General features: G+C 48.7%; 1 protein-coding gene across 2 annotated transcripts in view; it reads left to right on the top strand.

The window, feature by feature from the left end:
• Window positions 1-22,891, top strand: part of MAML1 (mastermind like transcriptional coactivator 1) — a 43,729-nt gene extending 20,838 nt beyond the window's left edge. For both annotated transcript variants that reach the window (XM_047859574.1, XM_047859583.1), the window contains exons 2-5: window positions 9,606-11,018; window positions 13,907-14,146; window positions 16,058-16,154; window positions 19,410-22,891. In XM_047859574.1, the coding sequence (XP_047715530.1) occupies window positions 9,606-11,018; window positions 13,907-14,146; window positions 16,058-16,154; window positions 19,410-20,389 (2,730 nt within the window). In that variant the 3' untranslated portion in view covers window positions 20,390-22,891. The remainder of the gene's footprint in view (window positions 1-9,605; window positions 11,019-13,906; window positions 14,147-16,057; window positions 16,155-19,409) is intronic.
• Window positions 22,892-23,508: the final 617 nt, after the last annotated feature.

Below are 23,508 nucleotides of genomic sequence, written 5' to 3'. Positions count from 1 at the left end.
AGTAGTGCATACAACGCTTTGTTAGAGTGCTGGGGATGGAATAAGGAACTTGACCAGGTGTGGGGCAGGTGGTCAGGGAAAAAATACTACAGAGGAGTTGATGTTTGAACTCAATCTTAAAGGATTCGTAGGTGATCACCAGGCTAGGTATATTCTCAGTCCTGAAAGAAATTCACTTGAAGTTGGGTCCCCAACGAAATGGCAGAGGACTAAATGGAAAGGCTCATCGGGGTCAGATCAAACACGCCCTCAGTGCCAGAGTAAGGAATTTGAAATTCATCTGTAAGTGAATAAGGGGGGGAATAAGGGATTTAAAAATGGTTCAGATGTGTGTTTTTATAGTGATGATCACTTTGATAACAACATAAAGGATGGATTAGAACAGAGAGAATAGAAATAGATCAGCATGAAGTTATTTCAGTAATCTAGGTAAAAAAAATGAGCGGTTGAACTAAAAGGGAGGTGTGGTGGTGTGGAGGGATTGGACACTGGAGATCAATTTAGGAGGTAGAGTTAGCAGAGGACAAGGATTGAGCCATGTACCTAGTGGGTGAGCATGAGAGGAGGAGCCAAGTTTGGAGGACATCCTGCCCAGTATCCATGTGGCGATGTGAAGTTTCCCAGTTTACAGTCTAATATGTGAATCTAGAGCACAGGACGGAGGACTGGGCACAAAGATGAAGATCCGGGAAATGTTCATTCAGTAAATATTTGAGTGCCCGCTCTGTGCCAAGTTACCAGGCTGTGGCCGAGGCCCCGAGTGTGGATGGGATACCTAGGGAGAGGACAGCAGTGAAAAGGGACCAAGGCCTTGTGGGTGACAGACATCACAGGAGCAGGAGCAGGAGAAGCAGCAGCTTGCAGAGGGAAGCCATGGAGAGCTGTCCAGAGAGCCATCTCATGGGCCTTAAGGGAGAAGATGTTTAGAGAAGGGAGGAGTGGTCATCGTAGTTCAGTGCCTCAGAGAAGTTAAGTCAATACAGTTTTAAAGTGTCTCTTGGATTTAAGATCCAGGAGGTCACCTTGGTTCATACGGCAAAGTAGAGATCCATCTTTGAAGAAGCTCCGAAGTGAAGGGAGGGGATGGGCTGACCCGTGAGAACGTTGTCAGCTGCTCGGTAAGCAGTAGTGATGTGCCTCACAGCCCCCCAGGAAGTGGTGCCCATGCCCCACCAGCAGCAGCCCTTCTTCCTATGAGGAAACAGGGCTTCTTGAGATGCTTAGTAATTTGCCTGTGAGCACACAGCAATTAAGCAACTAAACCAGGGTTTGAACCCAGCCTAGCTATACCCTTAACACTGAGCCAGATGGTACGTAGAGTAGGATGGGGGCCAAAAGATGGGAGGCACGGAGTGTTGCCAGTGCTTAGGGGAGGAAAGAATTGGTAAACAGGGAGATGGATGGAAAACAGAGGAAAAGGTGGTGATGGAATGAGCAAGACCCTTAAAGAGGCCACATAGGAATGGGATAGAGGACCCGGTGAGGGCGTGGCTTTGGAAGGGAAGGGTATCACTCTTACACACGCGGTCCCTCCATTAAGTCAAGATTTCCTCATACATGACAACGTCATGGTGTTTATGCTTTCAGTAGTTCACAGTGCATTTTTGTCATATTTATCTACAAATGCCTGATTGCACAGAATCATAGAGTTCCAGAGCATTTTAGAGAGATCTGGTCTAATCAATAATTAATTATCTGCTGTTTTTTAAGTGAGCTCAAGTATTATTCCAAAATAACCCTCCCTGGGGTGCCTGGGTGGCTCAGTCAGTTAAGTGGCTGACTTCGGCTCAGGTCATGATCTCATGGTTTGTGAGTTTGAGCTCCGCATCAGGTTCTCTGCTGTCAACATGGAGCTGAATAATATTCCATTGTGTGGATGGCCCACATTTTGTTTCATTCATCCACTGATGGACTCAGGTTGCTTTGACCTTTTGGCTACAGTGAATATGCGGCTATGAACATGGTCTACAAATACCTGGTCAAGTTCTTGCTTTCAGTGCTTTTGGAAATGAATTCTTTTAGAAACAATATTGCTGAATTAAATGGAAATCTGTGTTTTTATTTTTTGAGGAACCACCATATTGTTTTCCACAGCAGATGCACCATTTCATGCCCACCAACAGTGCATAAGGGTTCCAGTTTCTCCACAGCCCCCTCCAACATTTGGTGGGCTTTTTTGTTTTTTGTTTTGTTTTGTTTTGTTTTGTTTGTTTTGTTTTGCATAGTAGCCATCCTAATGTCTTTGAGGTGGTGGTAATAATTATTAATGTTTTAGGTGTGGTAACAGTATTGTGATGTTATACACACATGTATATTTTTAAGAGATTTTACCTTTTAAAGATGCCTACTGAAGTATTTGTGGATTGAATGATACTGTGCCCAAGATTTGTTTCTTAAATAACCCAGTTTCAGGGATGGGGAGGGGGGGAATAGGGAGGTAGAAATGCAACAAAATGGCCAAATACTAATAGTTGTTTAAGTTGGGTGAGGAGCATAATGAGGGTTCAGTATACTGTTCTCTCTAGTTTTGTGTCTTTTTTTGAAATTTCACATTAGTAAATAACATTTTGGGGCCATCACAGTCCATTCACAGCCTCTCTCTTTCAGCACTTCCTGTTGTGCCATTTACACTTAAGCAACATTAAACTACTACTCATTTTTTCTGCTTGCCTCCTTCTGTCCACTCCTACTCAGTGCTCATTTGTGTATCCTTGCCTTTGCCTCTCAGCCTGGTATGCCTTCCTCCTATTTCTTTGTTCTTTCAGTACCTAACTCAAGTGCCCTTCTCCTTCCTCCCATAATAGTTCATCCTGCTGCCTCCATAGCTTCATCATCACATCCCAGCTGGTAGGAGTGGGAAGTTTTTTTTTTTTTTTTTATCCCCAGTGCCTAATGCCTTGTCAGAGTGTAGTGTAGTAAAAACCTTGTGCATATCTGAATTGGCCATTATTTTATGCTCAACTTGTATAGGGCAGCGTCTGGCACATAGTAGGATCTTGGTGAGTACTGTGTAGGGGAACCATTGGGGGAAACTGGGTGAAGGATACACAGGACCTCTCTGTACTCTCTTTCCAATTTCTTGTGAACTCTAATTCTTTTTTTTTCTTTCTTTTTTTTTTTAGTAGATACATGAACCTGTAATTTGTTAAGATAAAAAATTTTAAAAATGATGGTAAAAATGTCTGGATCCCAAAGTATAAAGTTTTCTGGAAAATGCATTTCTTAGAACTTGCTATTTTCAGTATGTCTTTGTAGGTGGATTCAGTGGCAAGGAGGAGTGCTTACAGATCTCTTTAGTACTCACCATACTTCTGAATTACTGACAATTCAGGGTTGCCTGGGTGGCTCAGTCGGCTAAGTGTCTGACTTCAGCTCAGGTCATGATCTCATGGTTTGTGAGTTTGAGCCCCATGTCGGGCTCTGTGCTGACAGCTCAGAGCCTGGAGCCTGCAGCCTGCTTTGGATTCTGTGTGTCTCCCTCTTTCTCTGACTCTCTCCCTCTCTCTCTCTCTCTCTCTCTCTCTCTCTCTCTCTCTCTGAAAATAAAAATAAACATTAAAAAAATAAAAAAATAAATTACAATTCTGACCTATTAAGACCAATAGTATCTTAAAAGTGGAATCTTTAGTAGCAGATTCTGTGGTTCTGTGATATTTTTCTTTTTTTAATATTTTATGAAGCAGTGGGGCACCTGTGTGGCTCAGTTGGTTGAGCGTCTGACTTTGGCTCGGGTCATGATTTCGAGGTCTGTGGGTTTGAGCCCCACATCACGCTCTCCGATGTTGGCAAGCCCACTTTGGATCTTCTGTCTCCCTCTCTCTCTGCCCCTTCCCCGCCTGTGCAGTCTCACCCTGTCTCTCTCAAACATAAACATTTAAAATAAATAAAGTATTTTACAAAGAATCATTTATGCCCGTGTGTGTGTGCATGCATGCACACGCACGTGAGAGACAGAGAGAGGGAGAGAGAGAGAAAGAGGAAGGGAGGGAGAGACCATCATGGCACAGCCCGTTTTTCTGGTAACAGCAGCTTGATGGGATTCTTTGTGCTTGGCATAGGGGTGGTGTTCTTACAGTTTGAAGCTCTGACTCACTCCCTGCTGCTTGTGTTTCACACCAGACTCCTCACTCAGCTTCATAGGTGGAAGCAGAGTTACTTTGGGCCTGCCCCAGTCTGATCAGGAGGGAGGCAGGGCCAGGAGGATTGAGGATGGCAGCAGATCCTCCCCATGATCTACGAATGCTCATGTCGTGGGAAGCCTTGTGTAACCTGACTTCCATCTGCTGTATAGCAGGAACAGTGATTCTCCTCCTCAGGGTGCATTTGCAGGTTGAGTGAGATTCTGACACCATGAGGAGTTAAGCACAGGTGCTGAGTGGTCAGCAAGGCCACCACGGAGGTAATGACTTGTCCCTCTGGCACTTGGCTCAGATTAGTGCATTACCAAAGTTGCTACCTGACATGGATTGAGGTGTTCCAGCAAGGTGCACCACTGGCTGGCATACAGCATGGGTGTGGTTAGGAAGTTGATGGGGAGTGACACTAGTGCCAGAGCCGGAAGGTCAGTGGAGCCACGCTCTGGGTTACAAAGACCTGAGGGCCAATGAACCCTTAACAGGGTGCCATTGAAGAACTTGCAGGAGGATGGTGATGGGGTCAGATTTGCCCTTTGGTGCACTCCCTCTAACCATAGGGCGCAACATGGATGAGGGTGGAGATTGCAACAGGACTAGCTTAAAATGATTCAAGCATCAGAAGTTGGTTTTAGTGAATGGAGAGAAGTGTGTAGATCCAAAGAACCAAAACTAAGGTGGTGGGCTCAGTAGGACGCAGGGACCGACTGGATGCGAGGAGTAAAGAAGGAAGGGCTAGACCAGCTCTCTGGCTCTGGTTTATGTGACTAGGTGGATGGTAGTGACATTATCAGACAGGAGCAGAGAAAGGAAAACAGGACTGAGGAGAAGCTGCTTCAGGTTTGGACAGATTAAGCCTGAGTTAGCTGTGGTACACCCTACATACCAAGTAGGTGATTGGACAAACAGGAGTGTGGAGCTCTGTAGACATGGGGGATGAGAGAGCACATTCATTCACAAATATTTATTGAGTGCCAGGCACTGTTCTAGGTACTGGGTCTCTGCTTTTCATTCTAATAGGGGAAGCTAGGTGCATTCATGTGAGTGCCTCCAGTGGAGGAATTAACAAGGAGTTAGGATGGAGAATGATTGGGAGAATGACTTTGAGGAGATAAGGGACCCAAATTATGAGCTAAGCCACCCCTAGGGAGATCAGGGAGAAGAAGTGTTTTAGGAAGAGAGAAGAACAAGTGCAAAGGCCCTGAGGCAGGAAGGAGGGGGCACCTTTGAGGAACTAGAAGAAGGCTGGTGTGACTCAGGCGTGCTGTACAATGGGGATAAGGGTGGAACACGTGAAAGGAGGTTGGATGGGGGCAAACGCTGATAGATCAGCACTTGATCCCTGGCAGTTGGGTTTATTCTGAGTGTGATGTTCAGCCATAGGGATTTGAAGATATGGGGGTGAATAAGATCACTCAGTGTGTGCAGAGTGAAAAGAAGAGAGAGAACCCATACTCGTTTAAAGGGGAGACCTACCTCAAAAAAGACTAGAAGAAACAACCAGAAAAGTAGAAGAGAAAGCAAGATAATGTGGTAAAGAACTACAAGGAAAGAGAACTTTTTTTTTTTAATGTTTATTTATTTTGAGAGAGAGAGAGAGTGTGTGAGCAGGGGAGGGGCAGAGAGAGGGGGAGAGAGAGAATCCCAAGCAGGCTTTGTGCTGTCAGCATAGAGCCCGACGATGGGGTCGAGCCCATAAACCATGAGATCATAACTGAGCCGAAATGGAGTCACACGCTTAACCAACTGAGCCACCCAGGCGGACCAAGAAAGGAGAACTTTAAAGATGCAGGGAATTATTAACAGGCAGATGATGGAGGAAAACACTGAAAATGTAGACTGTGTTTGACAGCATCAACATGATTGCTCGCCTCCGGGAAAGCAGCCCTAAATTCTCCCTTCTAACCCACACCCCCCATTCAATATCCAGTCAGCTCCCCAGATGGTGGAAGCCATGTTGCAGCGGGTCAGGGTCCTGACTCTCTGGTGGGGGTGGGTGGTGGTTGGCTGATAGAAGGATGACCCAGGAGAGAGGTGGAGGAAGAGCAAATGCCCAGTGAGAAGGGTCAGAAAGCACTGGTGGCTGCCTGTGTGTAAGGAATGTGGATGAAAGAACCACCCCACATCTGTTTGTTAGCTCCATGGAAGATTATAGGTGTTTGGTTAGTTTGACCAAAAAGGGCATCCGGAATTTCAGTGGCAGATGGTGGAAGTCTCTTGAGACCAGGTGAGGGACTGTGCTGTAAGTCTGGCGCCTCCAGATAGGGTGAACGGAGATGATAGGATACTGATTTGGTGTCCACAGGGTACGGGTACTCCAGCTTGACTCAGAGCAGCGTTGCTATCCGGGGCCACTCTCCTGGAGCAGAAGATGGTGGGTGGTAGAGGCTGAGGTGGGAGCCAGGCCTGCAAGGCGCTTTGTGGGAGAAGGACTGGGTGAGCATGCACAGCCTCCAGCTTACCATCAGGTGTGTGGTGTCCTTTAACAAAACCCCCTTGCAGAAGAAAGAACACCAGATGGAGTTATCCCAGGACTAGATCCTCCTGGAACCCTATGTACCTAAGACCATTTGGTAGTTATGACAGGTACCTCTGAGCTTAGCACTCAGAAGTACCAGACATGCTGAGAGCAAGCATGTGTGTTCATACATGGCAGCCGGTTGTGTGCTTTATAGCTTTGTGTTTGTTCTTATGTAATTTATAATCTGTTCAGGCTGTTTTCCCATCTTTGTTGTAAATTCCTGGAGATTAGTCTCCATGTTTTTTTCATCTTCATCTTCCTCTACAGTGTCCTGCACATATCAGGCACTCCTGCAAACGTTCAAGGCTTAAAAATCTGCCAGGGCCACCACATTCCACACTCTCCACCCCGCCTACATCATTCCAGTTACATTTTGTGAGCAATTGAGAAAATGGCCCGGTGTTTCCTTTGGCTAAAAGTAATGGCATTGCAAAATTGAGTTGTTACTTTGGAACTTGACTGCAGCTGTTTGCATGTGGATATTGAAAGAGGGAGTGGTAGTTTTTATAATTGTTAGGGCAAAGAAGGATTCTGTTTCTAATCTGGGACAACCAGCTGACTCATCAAGTGCCCTGACCTCTTAGGTTTCCATCTTCCCCCTTTGGAAAATGGAAAACTGAGCTCCCAGGTTTACAGACAGCACAAAGCTGATGCTGAGAAACAAATGATTTTCCAAAAAGAAAATAATAGAATAAAAATGCAAAAAAAGTCAACAACTCATTTTGATTTCCTTGTGACCGATTAAATGGTTATGAATTTACCTTCCCCAAAGGAAACTTTTCAGATCTTATAAACTTTTCAGATCTTATAGAGAGAGAAAGGGTCCATTGTAAGAGCCTGGTCCCCTTCCCCCCTTCCACCCCTAGGTGGCAGTAGGAAGCAGAAGAACTGGCATGAAAGTAAAGCAGACGTCCTGTTGTCGGGTCCTAAGATCACGTTTTACTTACACCTCTGCCCTACAGTTCCTTTTATTTATTATTTGTTAGTTTTTCTGAGCTAACTTGTGTACCCAGATATGGATTTATTAATCTTTTTTTAAATTTATTTACTTTTGAGAGAGAGACAGAGAAAGTGCAAGCAGGGGAGGAACAGAGAGAGGGAGACACAGAATCTGAAGCAGGCTCCAGATTCTGAGCTGTCAGCACAGAGCCCGATGTGGAGCTCGAACCCAAAGAACCATGAGATCATGACCTGAGCCAGAGTTGGATGCTTAACTGACTGAACCACCCGGGCGCCCCTAGATACGGATTTAGAGAAATATGGACTCAGCCAGGATATATAGCGCACTGTGCAGTCAGCTTTAACAGTAAAGAAACAGGAAAGTCTTGGAAGTGGGGATTCAAAAGGAATGGGAGCATTGGAATTGGGGCTCTGGATTGAGAAAGTAACTCTCCCTGTTTTCTTGCTCACTGTGCATTTGTATCTAGGATGTAGTTTGCTGCTGTGAGCTGGTGGTGCCCAGGGAGTTGCCTTGGGCAGGACCCTCTGGTCAGAGCGCTCACGCACTCAGGCTCCAAGGGCTGCTGTGGTGGGTCAGTGCAGCCCTTCTCTGTAGCCAGAGGACAACAGCACAGAGCGCTGCATGCCATGGATCCTCTGAAACCTATTTAAAGATAATAATGAAAGCTATTATTTGGAACTTTGCAAATAGCACAGTGTAGGTGCTTAGGGTCAGTGGGAGGGAAGGAGGGATGGAATAGGGGCTGGCAGATGGTGAAGGACAAAAACATAACAGAAGTAAACATAGGAAAGGAGCAGCACTGTGTTTAGAGGCTTGGTGTAGTAGGCACCTCTGGTAACAGAAGAGTCAGAGTCATGTCCTAACAGTTGAAAACAAGGCTGGGGAAATAGCAGAAAGATACCATGTTCTTTCTCCCCACTCACATTATTATGTTCTCTTCATGAAACTCCTGCTCCTGAACTCTCATCTCAGGGTGCTTTTTGCCCTGTTGCTTGTATGGGACATTTGTCTTATTCCGTAGCCATGTCTTTATACATATGTCCCATGTTCTAGAAGACTGGAAGCCCACGAAGACCATGGTAACCACCTCGTTTGTCTTGATATCCACACAACATTTGTCCCTGGCACAAGGTAGACCATTAATAGGATTTACTGAACAAATTTAGTTGAGGGGAATGGTATCAGGGGTGGGGGAGGCAAGAATAACAGTGCAAGACAGACTGGCTGTGTTCAAAGGAATAGTCTTGGTAAGAAGTGGTGGGCTTTGTGGGAGCTGGTGACGGGGCATGGGGGATTGGAAGATGCTTAGGGTTGGCAGGGAGGTGAGTGGGGATGTAAGGGAGCAGCCCTGCATGGGGAGAAGGGGTAGAGGCAGGCAATGGCTCCTTGAAAGGCAGGGTGGGGCGTGAAAAGTGGCCCGTGCAACACCCCCCACCAAGGCCTGAGAAAGAGCCTGTAAAGCAGCCATGGCTCCTTCAGCTTAAAGCAGTAGGAGTTTTATCGGTTCCTCTAAGTGAAAAGTCCATGGGCATGGGTGGTCTCACATGCAACTAGATCTAGAACTTAGGTGTGATGCCCTCAAGCACATACAGGTATCTTCTGTTCTTTCTCATTGACTCCAGTCTTGGGTACACCCTCAGACTAGGTGGCTGTGGGCAGTATCAGGCTTGTATCCTTCAAAAAGAGAGGGCTGCAGAAGTCCAGGGACTGATGTACTGACTGAAGCTAGGCTGTTTTCCTGGAGCTGAGCCAGTCCTCCTGACTCAGGCAAAGCCATGGGACCTAGGAGGAGGAGAGGCAGACCCAGAGGGGAAGCGGGGCTGTGTTCCCAGGAGCGGGGGGTGTAAATTGGATGAGAGAATCAACAGGAGCACACTACAGGGACCTGGGCCCCAGATTTAAGTCACCATTCAAAGTGGCGGCAGAGGTGGGGGGGGGGGGGCTCACCCATGGCATTGTGTATTGAGTCACTCTTGTCCATGTTTTGCAGCATCTTCATGACACAGTGAAGAGAAATCTTGATAGCACCACCCCCCCTCAGAATGGTGAGCAACAGAATGGCTACGGAGACCTCTTTCCTGGACACAAGAAGACCCGCCGAGAGGCCCCTCTGGGAGTAGCTGTCGCTTCCAATGGCTTGCCTCCAGCCTCTCCCCTGGGGCAGCCTGACAAGCCTGGCGCAGAGGCCCTGCAGGCCAGTGGGAAGCACTCACTGGGGCTTGACTCCATCAGTAAGAAGTGTCTGGCAGACTCCAGCCTCCACTTGAATGGAGGCAGCAACCCTGGTGAGCCATTTCCTCTGAGCCTGAATAAAGAACTGAAGCAGGAGCCCGTCGATGACCTGCCTTGCATGATCGCGGGGGCTGGAGGCTCCATATCTCAAAGCAACCTCATGCCTGACCTCAACCTTAACGAGCAAGAGTGGAAGGAGCTCATCGAGGAGCTGAACAGGTCAGTGCCCGATGAAGACATGAAGGATCTGTTTAATGAGGACTTTGAAGAAAAGAAGGACCCAGAGTGTTCTGGTTCCGCCACGCAGACCCCCTTGGCACAGGACATTAATATTAAGACAGAATTCTCCCCAGCAGCCTTTGAACAAGAACAGTTAGGCTCTCCACAAGTGAGGGCAGGGTCTGCAGGACAGACCTTTATGGGGCCTTCAGCCGGCCCTGTGAGCACAGATTCACCCAGCCTCGGGGGCGCTCAGCCTCTATTCCACACCTCTGGTCAGCCCGGGGCAGACAATCCCAGTCCCAACCTGATGCCGGCATCAGCCCAGGCCCAGAATGCACAAAGAGCCCTCTCCAGTGTGGTGTTGCCCAGCCAGGGCCCAGGAGGGGCCTCAGAGCTATCCTCTGCTCACCAGCTCCAGCAGATCGCTGCGAAGCAGAAACGGGAGCAGATGCTCCAGAACCCGCAGCAGGCCACCCCTGCACCGGCCCCAGGGCAGATGTCCACGTGGCAGCAGACAGGTCCCTCCCACAGCCCCTTAAACGTCCCTTATCCCATGGAGAAGCCCGCCAGCCCTCCTGGCTACAAGCAAGACTTCACCAACTCCAAACTGCTCATGATGCCCAGTGTGAACAAGAGCTCCCCTCGGCCCGGAGGCCCCTACCTCCAGCCCAGCCATGTGAACCTGCTGAGTCACCAGCCGCCAAGTAACTTGAATCAGAATGCCGTGACTAACCAAGGGTCGGTGCTGGACTATGGCAACACCAAACCCCTTTCTCATTACAAAGCAGACTGTGGGCAAGGTGGCCCTGCGTCCAGCCAGAGCAAGACAGCCCTCATGGCTTATCTTCCCCAGCAGCTGCCTCATCTGAGCAACGAGCAGAATTCCTTGTTTCTGATGAAACCAAAGCCAGGAAATATGCCCTTCCGATCACTGGTTCCCCCTAGCCAGGTGAGCACGTGGCTTCCCTCGCTGTCACTCTGCATCCCTATGGTCACTAGGTCTCCGGTGGTTGGGACAAAGAGGGTGGGAGGGAGCAGCCACGGTCATCCTTCGGGTCTCTGGAGAGTGGAAGTCAGGCAAACCAGGGTTGATTCTGAATAAATGAAAATCGGGTAAAATCCCTAGTATAACTTGGTTTCAAATTTCCATACATTTGACACTGTACTTTGTCTAGTGTCTCTTGCATGCCACACAACTTAAAGTAAGTCATTTATGGCTGTATTTTGCAGATAAAGATCACGATCACATTTAATGTGCTCCTTAGAGGCTTTGCCTTTTTTTTTTTTTTTTTTTTTTTTTAGTTTGTTTATTTGAGAGAGAGTGAGCAGGGGAGGGGCAGAGAGAGAGACAGGGAGAGAGAGAATCCCAGGCAGGCTCTGTGCCATCAGCACAGAGCCCTATGTGGGGCTCAATCCCACAACTGTGAGTCATGACCTGAACCGATCTCAAGAGTCTGACACTCAGCTGACTGAGCCACCCAGGCTCCCCTGTTGTTTTTTTTTTAAACCACTTTTCAGATTTCTGTGTTCAAAGTACCTTAAGATTTAGTAAGGTGAGAGAGAGCTGTTCCCCAGCACATCTAAACTGCATCTATTTAGTCGTGACGCTCAAGCCTAGCAGAGTCACATAGCTCTGTAGGGTGGAGAATGATCAAGTACCAGTTTTATCATGGTCGTCATTTGCATTTCTACTCCTGTTCAAGTATGTTCTAAAATGTCTCTTCCCTGGCAACTTTCCCCTGGCTATGGGTCATTCCTTGACTTCCTCCAAGATAGAGTAGAGCACAGTTGCTTTCCTCACTCCACAGTATGTCCCAGACTGTCTTCCTCGTCTACATGTGTAGATTCCTTGATACTTGTTAACACTTGTGTGACAACAGTTGTGGCCCATGGCACGTGCCCTTTGTTTTGGTGTACTTCATCGTCTCCTGGTTATAGGCAAGGCTGCAGTGAATACCCTTGTGGGTACCTTTGTGTATTTGTAAAATTTTAAAAATTAAAAAATCCAGTGCTGGTAATAATAATGAGGAAATTGATGCTCCTGTACTGGTGAGGGTGTGTAAATGGGCACAATGCTTGTGGGAAGTAATTTGGTGTCATATTCATATATATATATATATATATATATATATATATATATATGAATTCATTATATAATTTTTTTTTTCCCTTATAAGTAGGCTTCATGCCCAGCATTGCGCTCAATGCAGGGCTTGAGCTCTTGACCCTGAGATCACAACCTGAGCTGAGATCAAGAGTCCGATGCATCGGGTACCTGGGTGGCTCAGTTGGTTGAGCGTCCCGACTTTGGCTCAGGTCATGATCTCACGGTTCAGGAGTTCAAGCCCCACATCGGACTCTGTGCTGACAGCATAGAGCCTGCTTCAGATCCTCTGTTCCCCCTCTCTTCTCTCTGTGCCTTCCCCGCTTGCTCTTGCTGTCTCTCTCTCAAAAACAAACAAAAAAAATGTTGGATGCTTAACTGAGACACCCACATGTCCCAGTATTTTTCATTAGCCATAAAAGTATTAATAAGCATTAACACATGATACCTCTGCAAGAAATCATCCCTTAAAAAAAAAATAGGAAAGTTATATAGAAGATACTCATTGCATCATTATTTCTTATAGCCAAAAACTGGGAAGCTGTTTAAGCATTTCTCAACAGTCAGCAGGAGAGTACATGTGTAAATGTTGATACTTACACTTATTTCAGCCAGTAAACTGCTACATAGCCACTAAAAGCATCCTTAAAAAAAATCAGGGGCGCCTGTGTGACTCAGTCGGTTTAAGTGTCCAACTCTTGATCTCGGCTCAGGTCATGGTCTCACGGTTTGTGACATTGAGTCCCACATTGGGCTCCATGCAGACAATGTAGAGCCTGCTTGGGATTCTTTCTTTCTGTCTCTGCCTCTCTCTCTCTTTCTCTCTCAAAATAAATAAACTTAAAAAAAAAAAAAATGGTGGTAACTGCCACTTCAGTAGCACTTAGGGCCTCACAAACCTTCTGGCCCATAACCTTCTGGTGCGTGGGGTGAGGATATTACCTCAGGAGCTGTCTGCTCTAAGGTTAGATTCTTGTAAAGATTAAATGTATAGACATACAAGGACTAGAAAGGAGCTCAAAAAGTTGAACTTGCTTAAATGATCTTTGCCTTTTACCTTTTTCCCATTTTTAGTTAAATTTTCCCCTTTTAAATTAAAAGTCATGACAGGATAATATTGTATATATAGCCTTTGACATGACTCTCACTTTTGGTCCATATAATTGAGAATATTTATTAAAGTTTTCATTGACACTTAGTATTTTTTGAGTGTGAACATCTGACAAAAGCCAAGCAGTCTCTTCTCAGGAAAATGCCATACACAAATGGACACATGATACAATTTCAGGCAGTTCAGGGACCATCCCACCACTGGGGACCCAAGGTTTGTACACTTGGAACATGGCATCTCCATCAATCATAGTCCCTCAGGGCATTCCTCCAGCAACCCATCTGTACTCACACTTTCCAGAAAGTGAGCATTTAGAGGCTCCATTTGCCTTCTGGAACTAAAGCATGCAAATATGAGCTTAAATGTAAAATCACACCTTTGCCGCTGGTGAACCGTAGGAGCCGCAGAGCTGACAGGCAGCTAGTGGCTGACTGTTCACCGCTGTGGCTGGATGCCCAGGTGTTAGCTCTTTTGGTCTCTGGCCTGGCCTGGAATGAAGCAGAGGCTTCAAGAGAGAACCTGGAGCCAGGCCCTCACCGGGCACAGCTCGTCTGCCCTGATTGGGGGCTCACAGACTTCACCATGTCTCCCTGACTTGAGGCCCTCTTACCTGTGTTGACAGGAGCAGAACCCGCCCGGTGTCCCTGTGCCAGCCCAGGCTGCCAGCGTGGGGAGCCAGCCACCAGCTGCGTCTGGGGCCAGCACTCACAGCAGCACCCCCTATCTCAGTAGCCAGCAGCAGGCAGCAGTAATGAAGCAGCACCAGTTGCTCTTGGACCAACAGAAACAGAGGGAGCAGCAACAGAAGCACCTGCAGCAACAGCAGTTCTTACAAAGGCAGCAGCAACTTCTGGCGGAACAGGTAAAGTGGGAGGTGGAAGGTGACCCCCCAGCACCCCCACTCTCCCCTGCCTCCCCAGTCACTGCCGCGGCTGCTAGCTCCATTGTGTGTGTGTGTGTGTGTGTGTGTGTGTGTGTGTGTGTGTGCGCGCGCGCGCTCAGCTTCAGCATGTTTCTGTGTGCACACAGGCGTGCTCCACTCCGATGTGTGCATGCGCGCTCATTTGCATGTCGTTTGCCATCTTAAAGCCCTTTCCAGGAGTGTGGCATTTCTCAGACAATGGTGGCCTGTTTCAGAAGTAGCTTTAATGTCACTTGGTGATCAGTGAAGGCAAATCTCTAGCTAAAACTTCGTTAGGGACATTTTTCCACGTCCCTTGTCTACAACTGCCACAGCACCGAGCTCACTGGTCTGCCAGTTCACTGTGGGTCCCAGCTTTGTTGTAAATACAGAGTTTGTCAGAAGCCAGAATACAACAGAGGGAAATGAAAATGTCCCTGAGGTCCTAGAGTTCTAGAATCAGGCCCAACAATCTCTTTCCAAGTCCTACAGTTCACCCGCTTGGTCACCAAGGTTACAAGAGTTCTCAGGATTTTAAATTACATCTTCAAAGTCCTAACAGAAAAACCATCTACCCAGAAGATGAAGGTGATTGAGGATGACTTTGAAGCCCACATCACTGCCTCAGTTCTGCCACATGTATATAATATTTGTATTTATTACATATATTTATTTATTTTTAAAGTTTGTTTATTTTTGAGCAAGCAGAGGGGTAGCAGAGAGAGAATCCCAAGCTGACTCTGTACTGTCAGTGCAGAGCCCAATGCGAAGATCATGACCTGAGCCAAAGTCTGACGCTCAACCGACTGAGCCACCTAGGTGTTCCATTCTGCCATTTTTTTTTTTTTAACGTTTATTTATTTTTGGGACAGAGAGAGACAGAGTATGAACGGGGGAGGGGCAGAGAGAGAGGGAGACACAGAATCGGAAACAGGCTCCAGGCTCTGAGCCATCAGCCCAGAGCCTGACACGGGGCTCGAACTCACGGACCGCGAGATCGTGACCTGGCTGAAGTCGGACGCTTAACCGACTGTGCCACCCAGGCGCCCCCCCATTCTGCCGTTTTTTAAGATAACAGCTTTATTGGGATATGGTTCGCGTGACATATAATCCACCCACTTAAAGTGTACAGTTCGGTGGTTTTTAGTATATCCACACAGGTATGCAACCATCACCACAGTCGACTTCGTCAGTTTTCACCCCCTAAAAAGAAACTGCCTGCCCAATAAAAGTCATCACCCATGTTGTGGCCTGTGGCAGCGTTCGCCTCTGCTTTATGGCTGGATCATATTCTGTCGTTTGGAAAAGCTCCATTTGATTTATCCATTCATCGGTTGATAGACATTTGGTTTGTTTTCCGTGTTTATGGGCATAAGTTTTCAGTTCTCTTTAGTGTGTACGTACGGGTGGAATTGCCAGGGCATATGGTGGCTGTTATGTGTAACCTTGTGAGGACTTGCCAGACGGTTCTCCAGAGCAGCCATACCATTTCACGTTCCCACAGTGGCGTGTGAGGGTGCCAGTTTCTCTGCATCTTTGCCGTACTTGTCTTTTTGATCCTGGCCATCCTTGTGGGTGTGAAGAGGTAGATCATCGTGGCTTTGATTTGCATTTCCCCGATCTGCCCTCCCCACATTTTTTTAAACTGATACGCCACTTTTTTTTTTTTTAATCATTGCTCCTTAGATCTGCCCCGTCCTTCTGTTTCCTACAATTTATTAAAAATCCCCCAAATGAAACCATGAGCGTTACCTTCACAGGAACCCATCTGTGAGAAACAAACCATAGCAGTTTACTTTTCTCTGATGTAACTGTTGTTTCTGTTCCATGTGGGTCTTATTGTACTGTTCTGTTGTTCTTGGCATTTTCTAGGAGAAACAGCAGTTTCAGCGCCACCTCACGCGCCCACCTCCCCAGTACCAAGACCCAACCCAGAGCACCTTCCCACAGCAGGTTGGACAGTTCACAGGTGAGGGGATGTCTGAAGCGGCAGAGTCGGGCAGGGGAGGCAGGCACAGGACAGAGCAGGTGGTCCGTTCCACTCATGCTGGCTTCTTGCTGTCTGCCATGCTATATGCTGGGGGCTAAATAGACTTGCTTATGTAAACCTTGGTCTGCCTATGGAGCCTGGCTTTCTAGTTCCCTTGCAGGCTAGGAGGAGAGGGTCACAGAGGCAGACCACCTTGGTCAGTACTCTGGCTGCACGGTCTTTTGAAGCATAATCATTTCTAGCTGGAGGCTAGCTTATCAACAGGAAATGGGTTCTGTAATTCTTAAGAAGGTTCTTTGCTCCTGCCGTTATGTGCCTTCAAAAAAATGATGCTCTTATTTTCCAGATAAGGAGAGACTAAGTGTAGTTTGTGTGGCCTTTTGCTTCTGCTCTCTCTTCCTGTCCGCTCACTTCGGTGTCCCAGACGGCAGCATCAGCTGCCGACAGTTGACCACAGAGGGGCAGGAAACACTCTGAGGTCTTGGCTGATGCAGCTCAGATGTGCAAGGGAACCTGACTGCCCTTGTTCAGGCCTCACTGCAGAAACTCATAGATACGCCAGTTGACAGAAGCAGTAAAACCTGGTTGCACCTGCCTTTCTAGCTCTTCTTGGCCTATCTTTAAAACCTGTCCCTTTTTTGGTCAACGACTCTCACTCTAAAGTGTCCCAGGGAAAGCTGAGCACAGCTGTGTGCTCCTTAATTTTTTTTTTTAATGTTTGTTTACTTTTGAGTGAGAGAGAGAAATAGAGCATGAGTGGGGGAGGGGCAGAGAGAGAGAGAAACACAGAATCAAGCAGGCTCCCGGCTCTGAACTGTCAGCACAGAGCCTGACGCGGGGTTCAACCTCATGAACTGCGAGATCATGACCTGAGCCAAAGTCAGTCGGTTAACCGACTGAGCCACCTAGGCGCCCCATGGCTGTGTCCTGACTAGGAGCCTAGGTGGAGTTTTATGTGTGTGCTGACCAGACCGTGGAGCTGAAGTCTGCGGGCTTCTCAGGAGCCTGGGCCTCAGCCAGCCTTCCTGCCTTCATCGCATCTCACATGGTTCTGGGCTGTCAGCGGGAGCAAAGCAGACTGTTTCCACCCTCCTCTGTCCCTCAGCCTAGTTCTTAAGTGCTGGTGGAGAGAGGGAGAGGAGGAACAAAGAGCTCAGTCATGGCCAGCCCCTGAATAGTACACCCCCGACCCACAGAAACCCATTTGGTGAGTGTTGTCACTGTGCATCCATTGCTTAAGACAGAGCCCCAGGGGCGCCTGGGTGGCGCAGTCGGTTAAGCGTCCGACTTCGGCCAGGTCACGATCTCGCGGTCCGTGAGTTCGAGCCCCGCGTCGGGCTCTGGGCTGATGGCTCAGAGCCTGGAGCCTGTTTCCAATTCTGTGTCTCCCTCTCTCTCTGCCCCTCCCCCGTTCATACTCTGTCTCTCTCTGTCTCAAAAATAAATAAATGGGGCGCCTGGGTGGCGCAGTCGGTTAAGCGTCCGACTTCAGCCAGGTCACGATCTCGCGCTCCGTGAGTTCGAGCCCCGCGTCAGGCTCTGGGCTGATGGCTCAGAGCCTGGAGCCTGTTTCCAATTCTGTGTCTCCCTCTCTCTCTGCCCCTCCCCCGTTCATGCTCTGTCTCTCTCTGTCCCAAAAATAAATAAACGTTGAAAAAAAAAAAAATAATAAAATAAAAAAAAAAAACAAAAATAAATAAATGTTAAAAAAAAAAAAAAAAAAAAGACAGAGCCCCAAACAGCAGGTTCCCTGAGGACAGGACCTCTCTGTCCTGTTCCCGGCCGTCTCCCCCATGCAGTGCCCGCCACTGATCAGTCAGCATCTGCTGCTTTCAGTCCCTCCCTCAGCCCCCTTGTTGTTCAGTGGTGTCAAGAACAGGATCTCACACTCTCCCTCTTTCACTCCCATGGTGCCATAGCTGGTACACCCCTCCCCTGATTGATTTGAGCAGCCCCCACCCAGCCCCCAAACCACTGTTGCGGTCCACTTACCCTGGGACTTTGCAACTGTGTCCTCCACATGGCAGCCACAGCTCTTCTGAGTCTGGCCACGGCTATCTCTCCAGCCTTATCTCTAGCCAGTGGGATACCCTCCCTGCACTCTGGCCATGGAGCTCCCCACACAGACCGCCTCTCGTAAATTTATGCCGTTGCACACACTCTCTTCTCTGTCTAGGATACTCTTTCTCCAAACGGTGAAATTGCTAAACTTCAACCCTTTTATTTATTTATTTATTTTTAATTTTTTTTTAATGTTTCTTTATTTCTGAGAGAGAGCATGCACGAGCGGAGGAGAAAGAGAGAGAGAGAGAGAGACAGAATCTGAAGCAGGTTCCAGGCTCTGAGCTGTCAGCACAGAGCCCAACACGGGGCACAGACTCACGAAACATGAGATCATGACCTGAGCCAGAGTCGGACCCTTAACCGACTGAGCGCCCCAGGTGCCCCAAGAGGAAGTTTCTTCAGCCCTTTTAAAAAAGCCAGTGTGGGGGCGCCTGGGTGGTGCAGTCGGTTAAGCATCCGACTTCAGCCAGGTCACGATCTCGCGGTCCGTGAGTTCGAGCCCCGCGTCGGGCTCTGGGCTGATGGCTCAGAGCCTGGAGCCTGTTTCCGATTCTGTGTCTCCCTCTCTCTCTGCCCCTCCCCTGTTCATGCTCTGTCTCTCTCTGTCCCAAAAATAAATAAACGTTGAAAAAAAAAAATAAAAAAGCCAGTGTGTTTGTCACCATCTCTCTGAAGCCCTCCCCAAATCTTCCCAGGCATTGACCCTTCAGACCCCTGCACTCACATGGCCTGTTGCCCAGCTGTTGTTGTAACCCTGTTACACCACATGGAGCCTTTGCCTCCTGAAGGCAGACCCTGGGCTGGATCTGTCTGGAAGTCCCCAGGGCCGGCATGGACCTCCCACAGAGCAGAAATAGGGTGGGCTTTGGAAGGTTAAATCATCGAGTCTCCTGGCTTCTGCCGCCCTGGGGTGTTTGCCCCTTCCTCTGAGCCTGTCTTGAATTCCTCATTGCTCCAGACTGGCCTCCATTCCATCCTGTGGGAAACCTGCTTCCCTTTTGACTCCCAGGCTGTCGTCTTTGAGATTCCATGGACGATAAGATGTCCAGTGTTCTGAATTTTGCCTTTCATGCCAGAGAATAACAGCTGCATCTTGGGTCCTAAAGATGTCTCCGCAGCGGCAGTCCAGGAAATGCCAGCTTGATTGACTGACTTTTTTCTGTCTTCCAGGGTCCTCTGCTGCTGTGCCTGGCATGAACAACTTGGGTGCATCAAACCCCGGCTGTTCTCGAGCGTTTCCTCAGGCCGGGAATTTGATGTCAATGGGTCCTGGACACACTTCAGTTTCCTCTCTCCCCTCAAACTCAGGCCAGCAGGACCGGGGTGTGGCTCAGTTCACTGGCTCCCAGAGCCTGCCACAGAGCAGTCTCTATGGCCTGGCCTCCGGCATAACCCAGATAGTTGGCCAGCCCCCACCACAGGCCACCAACGGACATGCCCACATTCCACGGCAGACTGGCGTGGGCCAGAGCACCTCGGTCTCCGCTGCCTATGGGCAGAACTCTCTGGGAAGCTCCGGCCTCCCCCAGCAGCACAATAAGGGTACCCTGAACTCTGGTTTAACAAAGCCACAGGTCCCAAGGGTGTCCGCTGCCATGGGAAGCCAGAACCCCTCGTGGCAGCATCAGGGAATGCCGAACTTGAGTGGCCAGACCCCAGGGAACAACACCGTGAGCCCTTTCACGGCAGCCTCCAGCTTCCACATGCAGCAGGCTCACCTGAAGATGTCCAGCCCGCAGTTCTCCCAGGCGATGCCCAGCAGGCCCATGGCCCCCATGAGCTCGGCAGCCGCGGCAGGGTCCATGCTGCCCCCTGTGAGTGCGCAGCAGAGGACCGGAGCCCCTGCCCCAGCACCTCCCCAGGGAGCCCCGCAGCAGGGCTTGCCGGGCCTGAGCCCGGCCGCACCCGAGCTGGGGGCCTTCAGCCAGAGCCCTGCGCCATCAATGAGCAGCCGGGCAGGACTACACTGCACTCAGGCCTATCCCGTGCGGACCGCGGGCCAGGAGCTGCCCTTCGCCTACAGCGGGCAGCCGGGTGGCAGTGGGCTGGCCAGCATGGCCGGAGATGCTGACCTGATCGATTCCCTGCTGAAGAACAGGACTTCGGAAGAGTGGATGAACGATCTGGATGACCTGTTAGGGCCTCAGTAACTGGAGGATTTGTGGTGGTCTCAAATGTTCACACAGCCTGTATTTTTATTCTCAGATTCAAGAAAGAGCAACTACATTGGACCAAAAGCCCGAGGCCTGGGGAGCTGGGTGGGTGGAGCCAGAGCCCCAGGGTGGAGGCCTGGCCTGGCCAGGCCAGGGTCTGCCGGGTGCACAGCTCCTAGCCAGCAGTTGTGGCCCGTCGGGCTGGCCCCAGCCCATCTGCTGGCTTTGTTGCCTGGTGTTGGGACAGCAGGATAGGGTTCTATGAGTGGTTTTCTATCCAAATGACCAAAAAACCAACAGTAAGAATGGTGAAACCCCACGATGGCAGGCTCATAAAAATCTCTGCCATTGTGTTGACTTAATCCAAGATTTCTCCTCTTTCCCCAGTGTTGGGGACAGGTTTTGTTGCAACTTTATATAGCAGAACTATTTGCAATTTGTAGCATAGAAAAGATTAATTTTTTTTTTTAAGATTTTAAGACAGATTAGGATAGGTGGTGGTTTAAATTGATTTTAAGTGGCATTGGAAACCTAGGGTTTCCTTTGGTTAAGAGCCCTTTTTATTCCTGCTCTTTGTCCGCTTTCAGGGGAAAGGGAGGGTCCCCGGGCAATCATTTCCGTCAGTACAGGCTGTGACTGCATGTGCCAAAAAGGAACAGGATGCCGCGAGATAGCAGAACTAGTGACACAGATGTGGTCACTCCAGCCGCGCTCCTCCTCCTCCCCCCAGAATGCTGTGCTTCCAGGACCCCAGGCCACCCCCAGGCTAAATGCCGAGATGGATTATTTGGGATTCCTGTGTCCCCTTTTGTTGTAAACCCTCCCCCTGTTCTTCAGTTTCTCTCAAAACTTGTATTTAATGCGTCAGGAAGGTGATCATTGCTGTGCACAGACGTCTTTCCTTCACCCCATCTGCAGTTCCCATGACCTCTCTGCCTCCCCTTCTCTCTCCAGCACAAATGGAAAACCTCTTTAAGGCCACAGGTTACTAGACTGGAGGGGAAAGTCATTACGATTCCTTAGGGAGCCCTAGCATTGTAGTAGTGGGGCTGGTGTCCCCTCCCCAGAAAGCAAAGGTTTGGGGGAAGAAGGGAAAGAGGTGTGCACTGTTGGGCAGGGAGGCTACAGGCCGAGCCGCAGGTGAGAACTCCACTGTTTCACCACTTCTGCCTCTCTCCCTCGTCAGATGACGTGCACTTTTTGAAGAGAATGACTTTATAACACTAATACATCCTTTCTAAAGACTGGAGTGGATTTCTCTTTGAAGGTCTGTGAATTAATGGACTTTGGCTAAGCTAAGAGTCAGCAGAACAGAGTATTCCCCGTGGGCTGTTTCTGGAAACAAAGATGGAGAGAGCACTTCGGTTAGAACGAAAGCAAAATGGTAAGTGCAGGGCGAAACCCTTCTAAACAGAGTGTTGGAGAGAAAATAGGACACTGAAGAGAGTGGCTTCCATGTAGAGTGGTCCCTGGAGAAACCGCAACCCCATTTTTATTTCCCTGGAGTCTCAAAGTGGGTGATTCAAGGAGTGTCATATGTAAAGAGTTAAGCCAAGGAAGAGATCCACGTGGGCAGCCCGAGTGGCTTTGAGGGGATGAATGGTTGCACACACATGGGTAATTATTTTGCACCAGCAGTGCCTTTCATGGGGGTAGTTGGACCCTCAGATCCTCTTCCCTAATAGCCATTTGCCACCTTGGGTGGTGTCTGGGCCATTTCCCGTTTAAACGCCCTCCCTGCCTTCCTCGTACTGAATCTAGCTCTCAAAGAAGGGAACGAATCCTAAAGCCAGTGAAGACTCCACCCTCTGAGTGAGTTCCCCAATCTAAAGGGGAAGAGGGGGACTTCAGTGGGTTTTCAACCAAAAAATAGCGGGCTGCAGGCTGGTGATGAGTCCTTGTTCCTCTCCTGCTCTCCCCCTGGCCGCTCACCTCTGTCCCCTCCCGGGGAGGGCTGCCCCTGCCTTAGCCCTCGGGCCGCCGGACAGACAGCAGGCTTCTCGCTGCAGTGTCGGAGCAATAAAATGTGATGCTTGGGGTTCCCCCCCCCCAGGGAGCTGCCCATGGCTTTATTTATGAATCTGGTTTTTGGGTAGTCAAGGGGGGAGACTCCGCTTCAAGGCAAATCCCCTCTTCCAGGAGCCATGACTCACAAGAAAAGGGTGCTCGGACTTTGTTATACACATTTGCTTTGTGTAAATAAATGTTTACAATTTTATATTAAAGAGGAAATAAGCGTTAGAGTTTCTGACTGTATATTTTTTACTTTTATAGATTTTAAAACTATGATCCTTTATATATGTGTTTTGGGGGAGCTATGATAAGTTTTATGGCAAACATTCGATATTGTTAACTTTCTATTGTCATCAAAGTACATAAAAATCCTGTTAATCCCCCTATCCTCCTACTGCCCTTAACTCTGGTATACACCAAAAAGAAATCTTTACTCTCCTTCTTTTATCATTATAAAGTAATAAAAGTATTTTGCTAGTATGGAAACCGCCTGTGCATTTGGCTTCACGTGGCTGCACCCACAGTGTGGGAGGTAGGAAGTGGACCCGGACATGACTTCTTTGGTGGCTGATTTCCTTTGGCAATTTTCCCCTTTCCTTCGGTGGAGGGAGAAGGGACGTCTGTTTTGGTTTATCTCAGTGATGATGGGTAGGAGGGTAGGACTCGGGACCACCAGCCTCTCCCCTCTCTGGGACCCAGCCCTGCCCTTGTGTCTAATGGAGGGAGGTGGACCAGATAACTCAGGGATACTCTAGGTCCTTAGCAGTTTAAAGGTTTCACTCGAAACCCTTAGACTCACCCTCAGAGCAATTCTCCAGGTCCTGTTTAGTTGCCTTTTTTTTTTTAATACTCATTTTTGAGAGAGAGTGTGACTGAGGGAGGGGCAGAGAGAACGGGGACAGAGGATCTGAAGCAGGCTTGGCACTGACAGCAGTGAGCCCAATGTGGGGCTCAAACTCAAACTCACCAACCATGAGATCATGACCTGAGCTGAAGTCGGATGCTCAACCGACTGAGCCAGCCAGTTACCCCTGGTTCCATACTGAGTTTCTCTATAATGGGGGGCAGAGCCCAACCACTGCTGTCATCTTTGAGGTCAAGAG

This window comes from Prionailurus viverrinus, chromosome A1, assembly GCF_022837055.1.
Source record: "Prionailurus viverrinus isolate Anna chromosome A1, UM_Priviv_1.0, whole genome shotgun sequence".
Taxonomy (NCBI): domain Eukaryota; kingdom Metazoa; phylum Chordata; class Mammalia; order Carnivora; family Felidae; genus Prionailurus; species Prionailurus viverrinus.
Note: the sequence above shows the minus strand (reverse complement) of the source record. Positions and strands in the feature narration are given on the sequence as shown.